The sequence below is a fragment of the Scophthalmus maximus genome, chromosome 16, assembly GCF_022379125.1.
Source record: "Scophthalmus maximus strain ysfricsl-2021 chromosome 16, ASM2237912v1, whole genome shotgun sequence".
In the NCBI taxonomy this organism is placed as follows: Eukaryota; Metazoa; Chordata; class Actinopteri; order Pleuronectiformes; family Scophthalmidae; genus Scophthalmus; species Scophthalmus maximus.
In genome coordinates, this window is record NC_061530.1 from 18,497,422 (window position 1) to 18,511,302 (window position 13,881).

Below are 13,881 nucleotides of genomic sequence, written 5' to 3' on the forward strand. Positions count from 1 at the left end.
ATGATTAGTTTCACCCGTTACAGTATGAGGAGTCCAAATATCTCACGTGAGCCCAGTTTGAAGTTTTGGCCGTGTTTTCATATTCACCTATTATGTTTTTCCTGCGGTACATTATCTGTGCTTGAGCTCAAAGTCAACTGAAGTAGTGTGTAGGCGGAGGACAAAGTCCTTTGCATAGATTACATGATGAAACCATTGAGTACGTTGAGAAAACAAAGTAATAATACAGATTCACTTTCCATTTACACTTATCGTTCACCTTCAGAAGAAATTTATAGATGGATACGGTTGATTATTGCTTCTACTGATTTGAACAGATGTTTTCATTTACCGAAATGTGTTGTTATCGGACTCGAAATGATAAAAAACTGGACAGTGTGCCAAGGGGGACTTGCTCATAGTTTATCCTTTATCTTAATTGTCTTATCAGATAAGAGCAGTGGTGGAAATATCTAAAGTATTTTCATAAGCTCTTTAGAATGACTGAGTATTCATAGTACATACACTTGTTTTTTCATAACCTTAATGTGGCAACAGTATGTGGGATTCGAGTTATTTGTACAGGCAAAGGAACATTATCTTTTAAAAACTATTGATTTTCATGATTCTTTACACAGTTTGTGTTCATAGAACAGTTCATGTTTTTGCGCTTTAAGAAAAATGTCTTTAAAAACAGGTGAAATGGTGAAAAATCTGTAAATCTATCAAATCCACCAATAACAACATTTCTGCAAATGCAAACATCCTTCAAAGAGCCTGAGCGAAAGATGGCGATATCAGGGAATACAAATGTTTAGATACTGATATTTAGACATCCTCTTATATACATATATACATATACATACATACATATATATGTATATTACAAATATATACATACAATATATAAAATAGCAAAGAAATTCAATCAAGACTTGATATTTTACAGTTTAACCATAAACTTTATTATAAATAACTATGAATAAAAAGGAAAAACCCAAATACAACTAAATATATAGAACTTGAAAATATTACAGAAGATTTATTTTCTAACAGTAATGCATATTTTCCCGTAGTGTTTATTCCGTGAAAATGAAAGTTTCATTTTTGGCAAATGTAGGCAAACATGAATGCTGACAGCAATACGTCTGTGGAAGACACCCCATAAATCGATTGCCATCGATTGCATAAAATATTATGTGTATGTTTATGCAACTGTCAACTGTTCTGATCTATGCACAGTCATCAGGAGAAGATGGATTCCGACACCACTTTATCTTTATGACCTTGTTATCTTTGGCCCCTCATGCTGCATGATAAAAGGAGCCTTGTGAGGACAGCAGTCAGATCCAGATCTAGTGACAGTGACTCGATCAGCTCCACAATGTGGCTCTTGGTTTTCTTAGCGTGGCTGGTGATATGGGCCGGGGGCACGTACTGGTACCTGTTCGGGAAACCGAGCCCCTTCTCCCTGGAGTCGGTGAGACCCCCCGGACCCCGCGAGTACGATCAGAAGAAGCGGGACAAGGTCATCAAGCAAGGTGAGATTATTACAGTAATGTGCATTACATCTGGGTCAATTTGTAACAATTTGATAAAGGACAATAATTTTCTGGAGGTTAAGTCTGATGAGTGCAGTGGGAAATTAATTTAACACAATACAATAGAGTAAATACTAACATATTATACGATAAGCTGAATGCAAACTTAAAGAATTATCCACTGACTTGTTGATTTAAGTTTCACATGTATTTGCCACAAAAAAAGAGAAAAAATTCTTTTAATACACAAAAAATAAAACATCTGATTAATTTTTTTCCACTTCACTATGAAAGTTGCAAGAATCAATGGTATGTTTACAATCTCTTCATAAAACTAAGGATTTTACTGCAGATGTTTTTACAAGTCATGAAATGCCGACATGCACAATACAGTACTAGGTTTATGTTATGTACACTTTTTATGCTATGACATATATAAACTTTTTTTTTTATCCCATAATAATATTTCTGAGGTTTCGTGCCTCTGTTTTGACCTGCTGCTTATTAGTGAACTGTAGAAATGCTGGTAGTCATATCATCTTTACCTTTTGCACTTATTAGTTCATACTTATTCATGTATTTGTAAATGCTGAATAGAAGGACTTCAGAGTAAAGTACTAGCATGTTGAAATATCCAATTTTAAATTTAAGTGGAATATATATATATATATATATATATTATATTATTATTATGATTTTTTTCAAAAGAACACTATATAGAACTAAACCTCTCTGTGCTGATAGTTTTATCTAAATTGCCTATTTGCTGCGTCATAACAGCAAACAGGCAATTTAGATTATGTTAGACTTTAGATTAGTGATTGCTTCTCATGTACTGTATGTGTTTTATCTTAATTGGATTATGACCTGAAGATTGTGTTATCATACTAATCTACCGACCGACATAGGAGCGCAGGTGTGCAGTGCAACCTTCAGACCGCATGATGTAACACATTCATGCAACACATTTAGATTCCGATGTGTCGGCTCCAGCACCTTTCTTCTTCTTCTTACAGTTTCGCCGCGTTGACCTCGGTTCCGTACGTTTCCTTCCAGGTTTCAGCCTCGACAAGGTGCCTCAGAATCTGGACGTCATCGTCATCGGTAGCGGGATCGGCGGGCTCACGGCCGGAGCCACGCTGGCCAAAGCAGGCAAGAAGGTCCTGGTGCTGGAGCAGCACGACCAGGCCGGGGGCTGCTGCCACACCTACGTAGAGAAAGGCTTTGAGTTCGACGTGGGTGAGAAGACTTCATTCATCTACTGAATTCAAAATTTCACAAGGAACAGTCTTGAATCCAAACGTAGTAGGCTTTCTATCTCGTACGACAAATGTCGAATTTCTCAGAAGAGCTGAAAAGATATTCAGTCAAAGGACGACTGATTGAGTCACTTCGATCAATCGAACACAACACTTCCATTCTTTTGACCTCTTCCACCACTTGGTGGTGGTGGTCAAAACATATGTTTGTCCACATTTATGGCTTAGACAAAATTCTATCAAATGTAAAGGGTACAAGGAGGAACATGGAAATTCAAAATAGATGCTATAAAAACCATTTCTTCCCCCGGTGTGACTTCTCCATCAGACACAAACACTCGTCATAACTTCGGAGTCTGCAGGAGAAATGACAATCCTCTTCCCGTTCCGCTCTTCCCTCCGCAGGGCTCCACTACATCGGTCAGCTCCACGAGAACAGTCTGCTGCGGATCGCCTTCGACCAGCTCTCCGAGGGCCAGCTGGAGTTCCAGGAGCTGAATCAGCACTTCGACACCATCCAGATCGGCCTGGGCGACGAGAGGCGGGAGTACACCATGGTCTCCGGTAAGACGGAGATGAAAGCTCACCTGTTGAAGCAGTTCCCCGACGAAAGGAAGGCCATCGAGACGTTCTTCGAAATCATGAAGGTACTGCGGACAATTGGACAGATCGTTGTTTCCGTCTGCAAACCCGTCTCCAAAATGCAGACTACAACTTGCTCGGTGTCCTAACAGGTCTCGGCTAAGAAGACACACTACCTGGCCACTCTGAAGCTGATCCCTCGGTGGGTGTCTTTGTTCCTGGTGAAGTCGGGCATCGCGGACCTCGTCTCCCCCGTCTTCCGCCTTTCTGGCACATGTGCAACCGAGCTGGTGAACACGCTGACGACCAACAAGGACCTCCACGTCATGTTCTCGTACCTTTTCTACGGTGGGTGCCGGAATTATGCGCGAGAAGAACTACAGGTCCCCCAATGTGGCTGTTTCATTTAAGAGCAAAAGAGACAGAATTCATGTTGGGTCTAATCTCTGAATGAATCTTAGTTCACCAACGTTATTCTGAAGTCTTACTGATTACAAGACCAATGAGTGTACCAATATGGAATTGGACGAACGCACTTGGTACTGGAACAAAGAAATTAAACTAAATGAACAAAGTCCTCGCTCTGTGTACATCCAGGCGTGCCCCCGCGTGACTCCAGTATTGTGATCAACGCCCTCCTGGTTCATCACTACAAGCGAGGAGCCTACTACCCCAAAGGTGGAGCCAGTGAAATCGCCTTCCACATCGTCCGCACCATCCAGAAACACGGGGGCAACTGCCTGGTCAGAGCGCCGGTCTCCCAGATCCTGGTCAACGAGGAGGGGGCAGCTTATGGTGAGAACTGACGCCAGCCACGTTTTTTATACTGAAACCTGTTAAAGGCAAAGATGCTGTCTCCGGGTAGCTGACTGACTGAGGGCCTCCTTGACAGGTGTGAAAGTGAGGAAAGGTCTGGAGGAAGTGGAGATCCATGCGTCCGTGGTCGTCTCCAACTGCGGCATCTTCAACACCTTCCAGAGACTTCTGCCACCTGAGATTCAGGTCAAACACGGTGAGGAACAAAAATAATCTGGACGGATTCTCAAACAGACTAGAATGGATTGAGATACAGACTTAGATATCAGTCCCCTCCCGCCAAACACCAGGCGTCATTAGGACGTAGGTTTTCTGGGGCTAAATCTGGTCAGTCTCTGTCAAAGTCTTGAATTTTGGCCCAAAAAAGTCATTGGAAATTGGGCCGTGTAATGTAGAGACGTCTTTTCAACGACCAGAAAATGTCTAGACGTGGCTTAGACAAAGGCAAAGACTATGTCTTTTCAACTACTTTTTGTCGGCTGGGTAAATATGCCTGATTCTCTTCATCATGATCCAAGTATTATTCCATGGGAAATGTCCAAAGAAAACACACAAACTCACAATGTGAAGGTGAAAAGTGAAAAAAGAATTACTGGAACCGTGTCCTTCCACCAAGTTTCATTGAAATCCGTTCTGCTGACAAACCAACCAACCAACCAACAATCGGACATGGGGTGGAAACATTAACCTCCACTGTAATAAATCTTTTTCCTTGTGCTCATTCCAGATATTCAGGAACGAGTGAACATGATGAAACACGCCAGAGGTTCGTTCTTGGTCTTCTCTGGCTTTGACGGAACCAAGGAGGAGTTGGGCCTCGTGTCCACCAACTTCTGGCTGTTCAAGAACAACGACATGGACAAGTCGTAAGTACAGTATGTGCAGAGCAGTGGTGTCTCTGAGCAGGGGCCAGGGCGTTTAGGGACCCACCAGGGGGCGCTGGTGTACAAGCAGCAGAGACAGCATCTGACTCCTCTGTGTTCCCTCCTAGGAGGAGCAGTCATTTCATTTCATTTATTTGTTCCAGAAGAAAATCACCACAGTGTAGGATTTATTAAAAGTTTACATAAAGGAACATGCTGTATGTTATGTGGCCTATTCATTTTCCGTCCACTAGGTGGAGCAGGATGTAAATGCCCCACTCATGTATTCTTACATGTGTTGCCACGCTGCTGCTGCTGCTCTGACTTAGGGATGATGATGTAATATTCATTTTTTTATTTCTTTTATTTCAGGATGGATGACTTCTTTGCGTTGAGCAAAGAGGACGCGCCGGATAACATTCCCATGATGTTCATCACGATGCCGTCGTCCAAAGACCCAGAAGCCCAAATCAGACACCCTGGTACAAACATTACCTTTCCCACAATAATAGTACCAGCTGGACTTGATGCCAAACGTTCTCAAAATTAAAGATGGAAAAGTTATTAAAGTTGTGCTGCTACTAGAATATCGCCTTACCTTGTGTATTTCGATACGATGTGACATGAGAATAACTCATACGAGAGTCTACACGGGTTGAGTGTGATGGCTTTGCGTGGTTCCCGTTCACAGGGAAATCCTGCATGACCATACTGACCATGGCCAAGTACGAATGGTTCGAGGAATGGAAGGACACGGCCGTGCGAAAGAGGGGCGACGAGTACCACAAGTACAAAATGCGATTTGCCAAGAACCTCTTTGACTGGGCCTGCACTCTGTTCCCTAAAATCAAAGACAAGGTAGATGCGACCATCAGACATTGATAAGCGATGAAAGATTTGCGGGGTTACTACCACGGGTTGTGTTGTTCGTGTTTGAATATCGACGGCGGTGTAACTCGTGTATGAACTTGTTTTCCAGTTGGTTTTCCAGGAAGTGGCGACGCCGCTGACCAACGTGCACTACCTCGGCGCCCAACGTGGAGCCATGTACTCCGCGGAGCACAACCTCGACCGTTTCCACGCCGAGGCCGTGGCGAAGAACAGATGCGACACCCCTGTGAAAAACCTCTACATCTCAGGTATGAAACACTTTACTGGCCAAGAGTTTTAACGCAAAACCTTTCCGTATGCCCTTTGTGTTTTCTAGGTGTCACAGGCCTAGAGACGGCTCCACAAAGCCCTCAGACTGACTAGCCAGTTTTTTTTGCTGGATTCATTTGGTGGCACCGTTAATATGAATCTGGATGTCTTCAATCTTGTGAGGAAAATCCTCATCTCGAGTGAAACTCAGACAAGAATCTGAGGCCAGGCTCCAGGTTTTTTAGTTTTTTCTCTTTTCCCTCGTCTCTCATCCGGCAAGTTGTTCCCGTCTCTCTGTTCCAGGTCAGGACGTGTTCAGCTGTGGGATAGCGGGAGCGCTGCACGGCGGACTCCTCTGCGCCGCCACGGTGTTGGATCACATCATCTACATCGACCTGCTCCTCCTCAAGAAGAAGCTGAAGAAGAGGAAGGCCAAAGAGCTGGCCCAGCTGGCAACGAAGAAGCTGCAGTGAGTCCAGCTTGTACTTCCCCCGCAGGACATTAGTGGAACTGCACACGCCTGGTGCAAATGGACCCCTTGACCGTCGTGGGAATCTGAGAGGAACACGCCACCGACGTGTCCTGGTTCTGTTCTACACGACCCACGTTGTGTCTATGGAAGGAACAGGTGTAATGATGAACACTGTGGCCAGTGTCAAAACTGAATATGTCGCAAAAAAGTTTGAGCAAAAGCCGTCACGCCATCGCAAAATTGAATCTTTCGACGAACTTTGATCTTGAGAACCAAGTGTAGATTGTAAAATAGCCCTGAGTGATTCACGTGTTCCTGGTGGATCATTTAGTCTAATAAAGTACACAGACGTCTGGTTCCCTCGTTAACACGTGAACCATGCACTCATCAAAGAAGGAAACTATACACAGAAGTTAGTAGTGAAGGATTTGTACCATTTTCTATACTTAATACTGCGCTGTACCTCTGCAGCATTACATGGGAAACCATATATGTTATATTATATATATTATATTTTTATTATGATCCTGTGCAGATAAATAACTAGAGGAAAGAGATCTTTATTTTTCTGTGTTATTCTCTGATGTGTACAATAGTATTTCATTACTTCATTGTTTTACGTTTGTATTTAAGTATACTGTGATTTCAACTGAATTGGGTTTTACTGTGTTATGGTGGTTTCACATCATGTAAAGTCAGACTGATGTAAAAGTAAGAAATATCATCATATGCTTCATCATTGTTGTATGAACAATAAAATGCTTTGTGTGTTTGTTTGTTTGTTTGTTTGTTTGTTTGTTTGTTTAGAGGAGGGATGGGGAGTCGGGAATAACCCATTAATTTTTGGTATGATTAAATGTGCGGATCCAGAAATAGTGCAATACATTTTTCAGGGTATAAAGCACAGATCTAGTTTTTCCACAGTTATGGACTACAGTTATTTACAAATAAATAATTGAGGTTATTCAACCAATTTGTTCTTTTCTTTTACATTTTAAATATATAGGAACTGTAGACAATCACGTGTGGGATTGTTCGGCATATATGCAGAAGAATGCGCTCGACTGAGTTTTACTTTGTGCAAAATATATATTTGTATTTTCAGTGTATAAAAAAGATTTAAAGATTTATTGATATACAGATTTACAGTATGTAACACCGCAAAAGTTACACGTACACAACCTGATAAGCTCTGTAAAGACTAACCAGATTCTAAAACTGGGTCTAATGGTTTTCACTAATTATTTATACACCACTTTGCTGGTGGAGGGACATCGGACGGCTCCCGTGGCTCGAGTTCCCACCTATGTTGCTCTGACTTGCCAATAACCCTGCTGTTGTTTGGGTAACTTGTGAAATCAAACGTACGCGGGGGAAACCTCTGACTTCCTGCGCTAAGTGAACATTTCCTCAGTAAACGGTGGGCAGATTGGCTGACAAACTGTGGCCTGTAGGAGACGACCGGGGGGATCCGAGGAGATGAATGCCCCTTCTGTCCAGGCAGCCGGTGGGATGCCAGGACCGCTCTCGCTCGGCTCACCTCCGTCCCTCTGCTGCACAAACCCAGGGAAAGCTCCCGCTCCCTCTCTGTCTGTCTGTCACAGCTGCCTGGTGCACATGTTCACCACTGCTTATAATAATACTTGAGAATAAAAAAAAACCGAGGCGAGTTCAAGGGCTGAGGAGCGAAAATGGGAGGGAGAGGAGTTAATTATACTGACTTTGTCTGGCTGGAGGTTCAGGACACCAAAACATATGATTATACCGTTGCATGATAGAGTGAAGTGTACTTCAGAAATAAACGTGATCTCCACAGTAACTCTTACTTTTCTGTGCCCTCGCGTCTGTTTGACTGACTCACAAAGACATAAACAGACGCACCTAAATCCAGTTGGACCAACTTTGAGTAAAAGAATGAAGTAAACCCAACCATGCTCCAATCGGAAACATCTCAATAACCATTGGGAACAGTGTTATGGAATTTTGTCCAGATATTCATGGTGGCCAGAGTATGAATCCCAATGATATCTCTGGTTGTCCTCAAACGCATCATCACGCACCACCATGAGGTTTACTTTATTTTTTGTGTTTACCCTGCTCAGCCGGAAGCAGAGTATTGTTTTCACCCTTGCAAGGATGGATTTTCACCAAACTTGGTTCCCAACTTGGGAGGGTGTCTTCAGATGGTAACATTTTTGAGCTGATCGGTCAAAGATCAAGGTCAAGGTCAAGGTCAACAAAAATATGGTCCAAAAGACATTTTCCAACTATGTCTCTGCAAATAATAGAGAGCAACAATCTCTACTATTCTTAAAAAGAGACTTTCACTCAAAAGATTATCCAGATTTCTACACAGAAAAATGTCTAAGACGAGTGATTGGTTGATTGATTGATTGGTTGATTGATTGATTGATTGGTTGATTGGTTGATTGATTGATTGATTGATTGGTTGATTGGTTGATTGATTGATTGGTTGATTGACTGATTGGTTGATTGATTGGTTGATTGGTTGATTGACTGTGTAAATACACAAAAAACTGTATATGAAAGGAGCAAAAAGGATTTTGATGGCGAGATTTTAAAAAAGACCCAAATAGGTTAAAAGGGACATCACCAATCATTTCTTTTGTCCGTTACATTCAACGACATCTCGAGCAGAGACTGCAGAGCCGCTGTTCTGAGCTCTGGGTGAACCGGTTGTGTTCCGATTGCAGACAGAAGTGGAGAGAACTGGGGAAGCTGCCATTTTCCTTGGATTTTCCATCCAGCTCAACAGAAACTTGGCCTGGAGCAGCAGCTTTTTCAGCCGACATCGGAGAACAGGTCTGTTATCTGATGAAACACTGCTACACTTTGATTTGTTTTTTCCCCCCGCCTTTGTAAATCTGTGCATTTTGGTTTCATTTCAATTTTTCACCTATCCAGCGGCTCGTGCCTGCTCATGGCTGCAAGCCCAGTCTGATGCGGGCCGCTCCTCTCGACACCGGGTCTTCCTCTCAACTGGACTGTCTGAAACCCTCTCGCGAGCGTCTTCAGATGGATGGCAGCTGTGGCTGTTGGCCGGCCTCCAGCTGTGGGAGGCTGCAGCGGGGCGGCCAGCGGGGGAGGAGCTCCAACATCTGGAAAAGAAGGAACGCCGGGCTGAAACACTGGAGACGAGAGTGCAGCAACATGGACTCTGTCTGAGCCAGAACGGCTGCCAAAGTGTGTGCAACCACTCAGCTCTTTGCTTTGTGTAAAGTTTTCTGGTGTCGTCGGATTAACTTCGAACCAGGTTCATGCAAAAGCAGTAAGATGTCTGGTAGGGACTGTAAGGCAGAGTGGAGAGAGAGTGGGAAGTGCTGTTGTTGAGAGCCGACCCTGTGGGCCTCTCCTGCTGGAAGAGCGTGTCCAAACATGTGGGAGCCGCCTGTAACAGGAGAAAGAAGAAAGGGGGTTGAGGTGGTGCTTGTGCTCTGGTCAAGAAACACGTCTTCCTCCTCGGATCTGCCCAGTTCTATCTGACACGACGTGCTTTTCTTTCCAAAAACGTTGATGTCTGTCTTCGTAACCATTTAGTATTTTGTTCACTGCTTTTCTAAAAAGGAAAAAAAACAAAACAGGTTTCAATAATTCACACTTCATGAAAGGTTTTGCAAATGGTTAACACAACGAATTCTATTAAAAGTTACCAATCATGCAAGAGTCCAGGAGACTAGACAATATGATCTTGTCAGCAAACCACCACAATAAATACCAGTTTCATCATCATCATCATCATCAATAAGCTTAAAAACGCTACATAATACACACGTGCTCACAGCGAAAATGCCAACATGCTGATGTTTTTGCCCTTTGCCATGTGAATCACTCGATTGACGCTAACATTGGCGAATTAAAGCACTTAACCAAGTGGTCAAACCCACTAAAAAACTACTAGTTTGTGAGCTGCGACACCTGAGGCCTTTGACCAGCGCCATCTTTATTTGCAACCGGACGTAGGATTGAGGGGTGGGGTCTGACTGAGAGCTCGACTTCGACCATGCACCGATTGGACGGTACCAGCTGCCAATCACGCTGTGTCCACGCCCCAATACGCTGCTTTATCGTCCGTTTGACTCTAAATTGGACATTAATCTACAAAAGGAACATCATGCTGTGTCGAAGAAGACTTGAAACTAGAGATTGAGCCATAAACTCCTCAGTAACATGTTTATTGACGTCATAAATCAAGTGAGAAGAAGTAAAGTCTTTTTCTATTAGACTTCTATGGAAACGACCAGTGCAGTCGCCCCCTGCTGGTGATTCCACAGAACACAGGCTTCAAGGAACTTTTCCGGACACGTTGCCCACGTACATTTTCATATTAACAGTCTATGGACAGGACTATTACCGCTTCATTTTTTTTGTACAACGGGAGTAAGCGGAGACACGTCGTCCATCTTTTTACACAGCCTATGGCAGAAGCTTACTCACCATGAAGCTGAAGGGGAAGCTGCAGCTCCAGGTGATAATTATCCCCCCCCTTTTCCATGTAGTCACACTGTTTTCACATTGGAACTCTTTTGAGATTCATTTTAAAGAAAGGCAGCAAAGCGAGGGAGACACTTTGTTATGGAGGCAACAAAGGTAATCGCCTCCCGCTGCACCGCAACACACAATTACGTGGTCATAGTTTACAGTGTTTATAGATGGCTGTCCGAATGGGGGCAAGAATTTGGGAACGTTACATATAAAGAATTACCGTAAAGAACACGTCAAAACTGTTACCTGGCACATTAAACGGAAGAAAAACAGCATTTGACTAATAATGACGACGCCGTGGTTGGATGAAAGAGTTAATCTCTTTGCCCTGTGTGACTGCAGCTCCTCCTTTCCGCCAGTGTCACATTTCACCGCTTCATCTCCCAAAGTTCTCCCATCATCCTCCGCCTCCTCCACGTTCCCGATCCAACAAGCCCGACCTCCGCTGAGTAATCCCCATCGCAGGGGGGGGGGGGGGGGGGGGGGGGGGGGGGGGGGGGGGGGGGGGGGGGGGGACAGAAAGAGATGCATCCGCATTCGTCACGCGCTGCTCTTCATCTGGCCTGTGTGTTTACACGGTGAGCCGGATTGTGAAGTCAGGGTGATAAATCGGGGGACACTTGTCCTCCAGGGGGGGCTCTTCTGTGGGGGCCGCTCCCCTGCCAGGACTCCCCAACACACGGCCTGGATACAGACAGAATGCTGCAGTGGGGTGTTGTTTCTTTTTACGTGGCGTTTTTCCTTTAATCCGGATCAAGACTCCGAAGGATAGAAGGTGCAAAGATTTTTAGAGCTCCTCCGCGACAAATAAAGATATTGCAGATGCAGCTCGAAAACATTAAAGGGAATTCACGTTAGGGGAGTGTTCAGCTTTTCAAGATGTCTCCCAGAGCCCAGTTCTTGCTGCATGCTTCTGTCCACGGTGTTACGCAGTTTGCCGACACATACTTGGGCCTTGATCTTCGCACACACAGGCCGTTTGCTTTTCCACTTAGCACAGATTTGAGAAACGCGCCGACCAGAAGGTGGCACCCTCAATGTCCTCTGTTCATTTGATATTTTGTGAACGCAGTGTCAAAGTCTTTGTGTTACACTTCTTCCGTGTGTCATCCGCTGCCTCCTCGGCTCCGGCCGACTGACACGAGCTCCTCCGTCCCGACCTCCTGTTCTCTCTGGCCCTCCGGGACCGTCCCGCTGTGAGGCCTTGTCCCGTGTTGGCAGAATGACCTTTCACTTGAGAAAACGTCTCACGTTTTCCTGGTTTAACATACTTGCCGCACTGATTGTTCTCTTCTATTCTACTTTGACCTTTTCTTAGGTTGACCGACTTTGAAAACTGCTCATTTGAAACATTTTCAGCGGCTGCAGACACTATGTGGATGGTGATTCCTCAACTCTGAACTCAAACGTCTGAGAGTCATTACACTGTCCCCGGTGAAGCGACTGTACCACAGACGAAGTCGTCATCATCATTTGGTCCACGATGAGAGACCCCACCTTTTGCCCTGTTTTTTTTTTTCTACAAACAAAGCTGCCAATCCAACTCTTTTTTGTTTCCCTCACGCCAACGACTGGCCACGTTTAAAAAAAAAAATTCACTTTCCTACATTTTATAGCTTTTTTTCTTCTCTTTTTCTTAGTATCATAACTGGGGGGAAAATCGAAGCTTTTTCATGCTATTATATTTTCTTCATGCCTTTTGACATTAGCTCATTTGATTTTAACTCCACGTAGCACAATAGCATTAAATCAGCTAACAGAAATGAAGAGATGATATGATCAAATTTCACTATCAATTAATCTTCTCGATTGTTTTCTTCATCAATATATTAACCATTTGTTTATACAATGTCGGAAAAACGTTGGGAGAAACAGAAGCGATTTTCAAAGATGGCCGTCTCTATATGAGGCTGGGTGGAATATTCATAGCTGCAGGTGACAGGTGAGGAGGCCGTCGACTTGTCAATGCTTGTTCTGCCTTAAAGGTGCTGGAGCAACAAACAGACTGCAGGAATCACTTACTCTCTCTCTCACACACACACACACACACACACACACACACACACACACACACACACACAAATGAAAGGAGGCGTCTTATTTTATAACTATTGACCACAATATGCATGACAGGAGTTTATGAATGACAACAAGCGTCTGGATGAGAGCGAATGTTCATTCACTTGGAAAAGAGCAGTTCGACAGTAACACTGGAACTCAAGGTCGACTTACTCAGAAATAGTCATCGGCTGAAACTAGAAGACTACTAGAGACCGGACATTTCCATAGAGTGAAGGTATGTAGTTAGTGTGCAAGCAGCAATTTCCTGTTATTGCTCGTCACGATGGAGCGAATCCCGGAATTTAATCTGCAGCAATGCATTTCTTTCCTTCCATAATTAACTCAGAAATGCAGTTCACTGAAATTACAAAATGGTCAAAGTATCCTTTAAGTTCTTACGTTAACGCCTTTCTCCGAGCCCCTGAAACAGAGGAAGTTTGGAAATGTCACTTCCTGGTTGGTTCGCAGCAGTCGCGACTCGACGTGGAGCTACGGAAAATAACGAATTGCACTTATTCAAGACTAACAATATGTGTCTTATAGGCAAAGATTCAAAAACAGAGTTTTGAACAAAGCGGCTTAGTCGCTGACAAGAATCATCCGCCACGATAGTTCTAGGTTATTTAGATCGCTGACCACGAATACAAACACATCTGTACATGTGT

General features: G+C 43.8%; 1 protein-coding gene across 1 annotated transcript; it reads left to right on the forward strand.

Annotated features, from left to right (window-relative positions):
• The first annotated feature begins 1,316 nt into the window (after positions 1 to 1,316).
• On the forward strand, positions 1,317 to 7,426 carry si:ch1073-13h15.3 (inactive all-trans-retinol 13,14-reductase). The gene is made up of 11 exons (XM_035612365.2): positions 1,317 to 1,520; positions 2,577 to 2,759; positions 3,185 to 3,426; positions 3,514 to 3,709; positions 3,959 to 4,156; positions 4,254 to 4,373; positions 4,905 to 5,043; positions 5,413 to 5,522; positions 5,732 to 5,898; positions 6,020 to 6,179; positions 6,484 to 7,426. Exons 1-11 carry the CDS (start codon positions 1,364 to 1,366, stop codon positions 6,651 to 6,653), a joined length of 1,842 nt encoding a protein of 613 aa, XP_035468258.1. The 5' UTR covers positions 1,317 to 1,363; the 3' UTR covers positions 6,654 to 7,426.
• The last annotated feature ends 6,455 nt before the right edge of the window (positions 7,427 to 13,881 follow it).

What these genes read in the sequence shown, in the direction of transcription:
- si:ch1073-13h15.3 (XM_035612365.2), top strand. Translation starts at nt 1,364, where the DNA reads ATGTGGCTCTTGGTTTTCTTAGCGTGGCTGGTGATATGGGCCGGGGGC. An exon ending in TGAGATTCAGGTCAAACACG is followed by an intron (nt 4,374 to 4,904) that starts GTGAGGAACAAA and finishes TGCTCATTCCAG; the next exon opens with ATATTCAGGAACGAGTGAAC. An exon ending in GAAAAACCTCTACATCTCAG is followed by an intron (nt 6,180 to 6,483) that starts GTATGAAACACT and finishes TCTCTGTTCCAG; the next exon opens with GTCAGGACGTGTTCAGCTGT.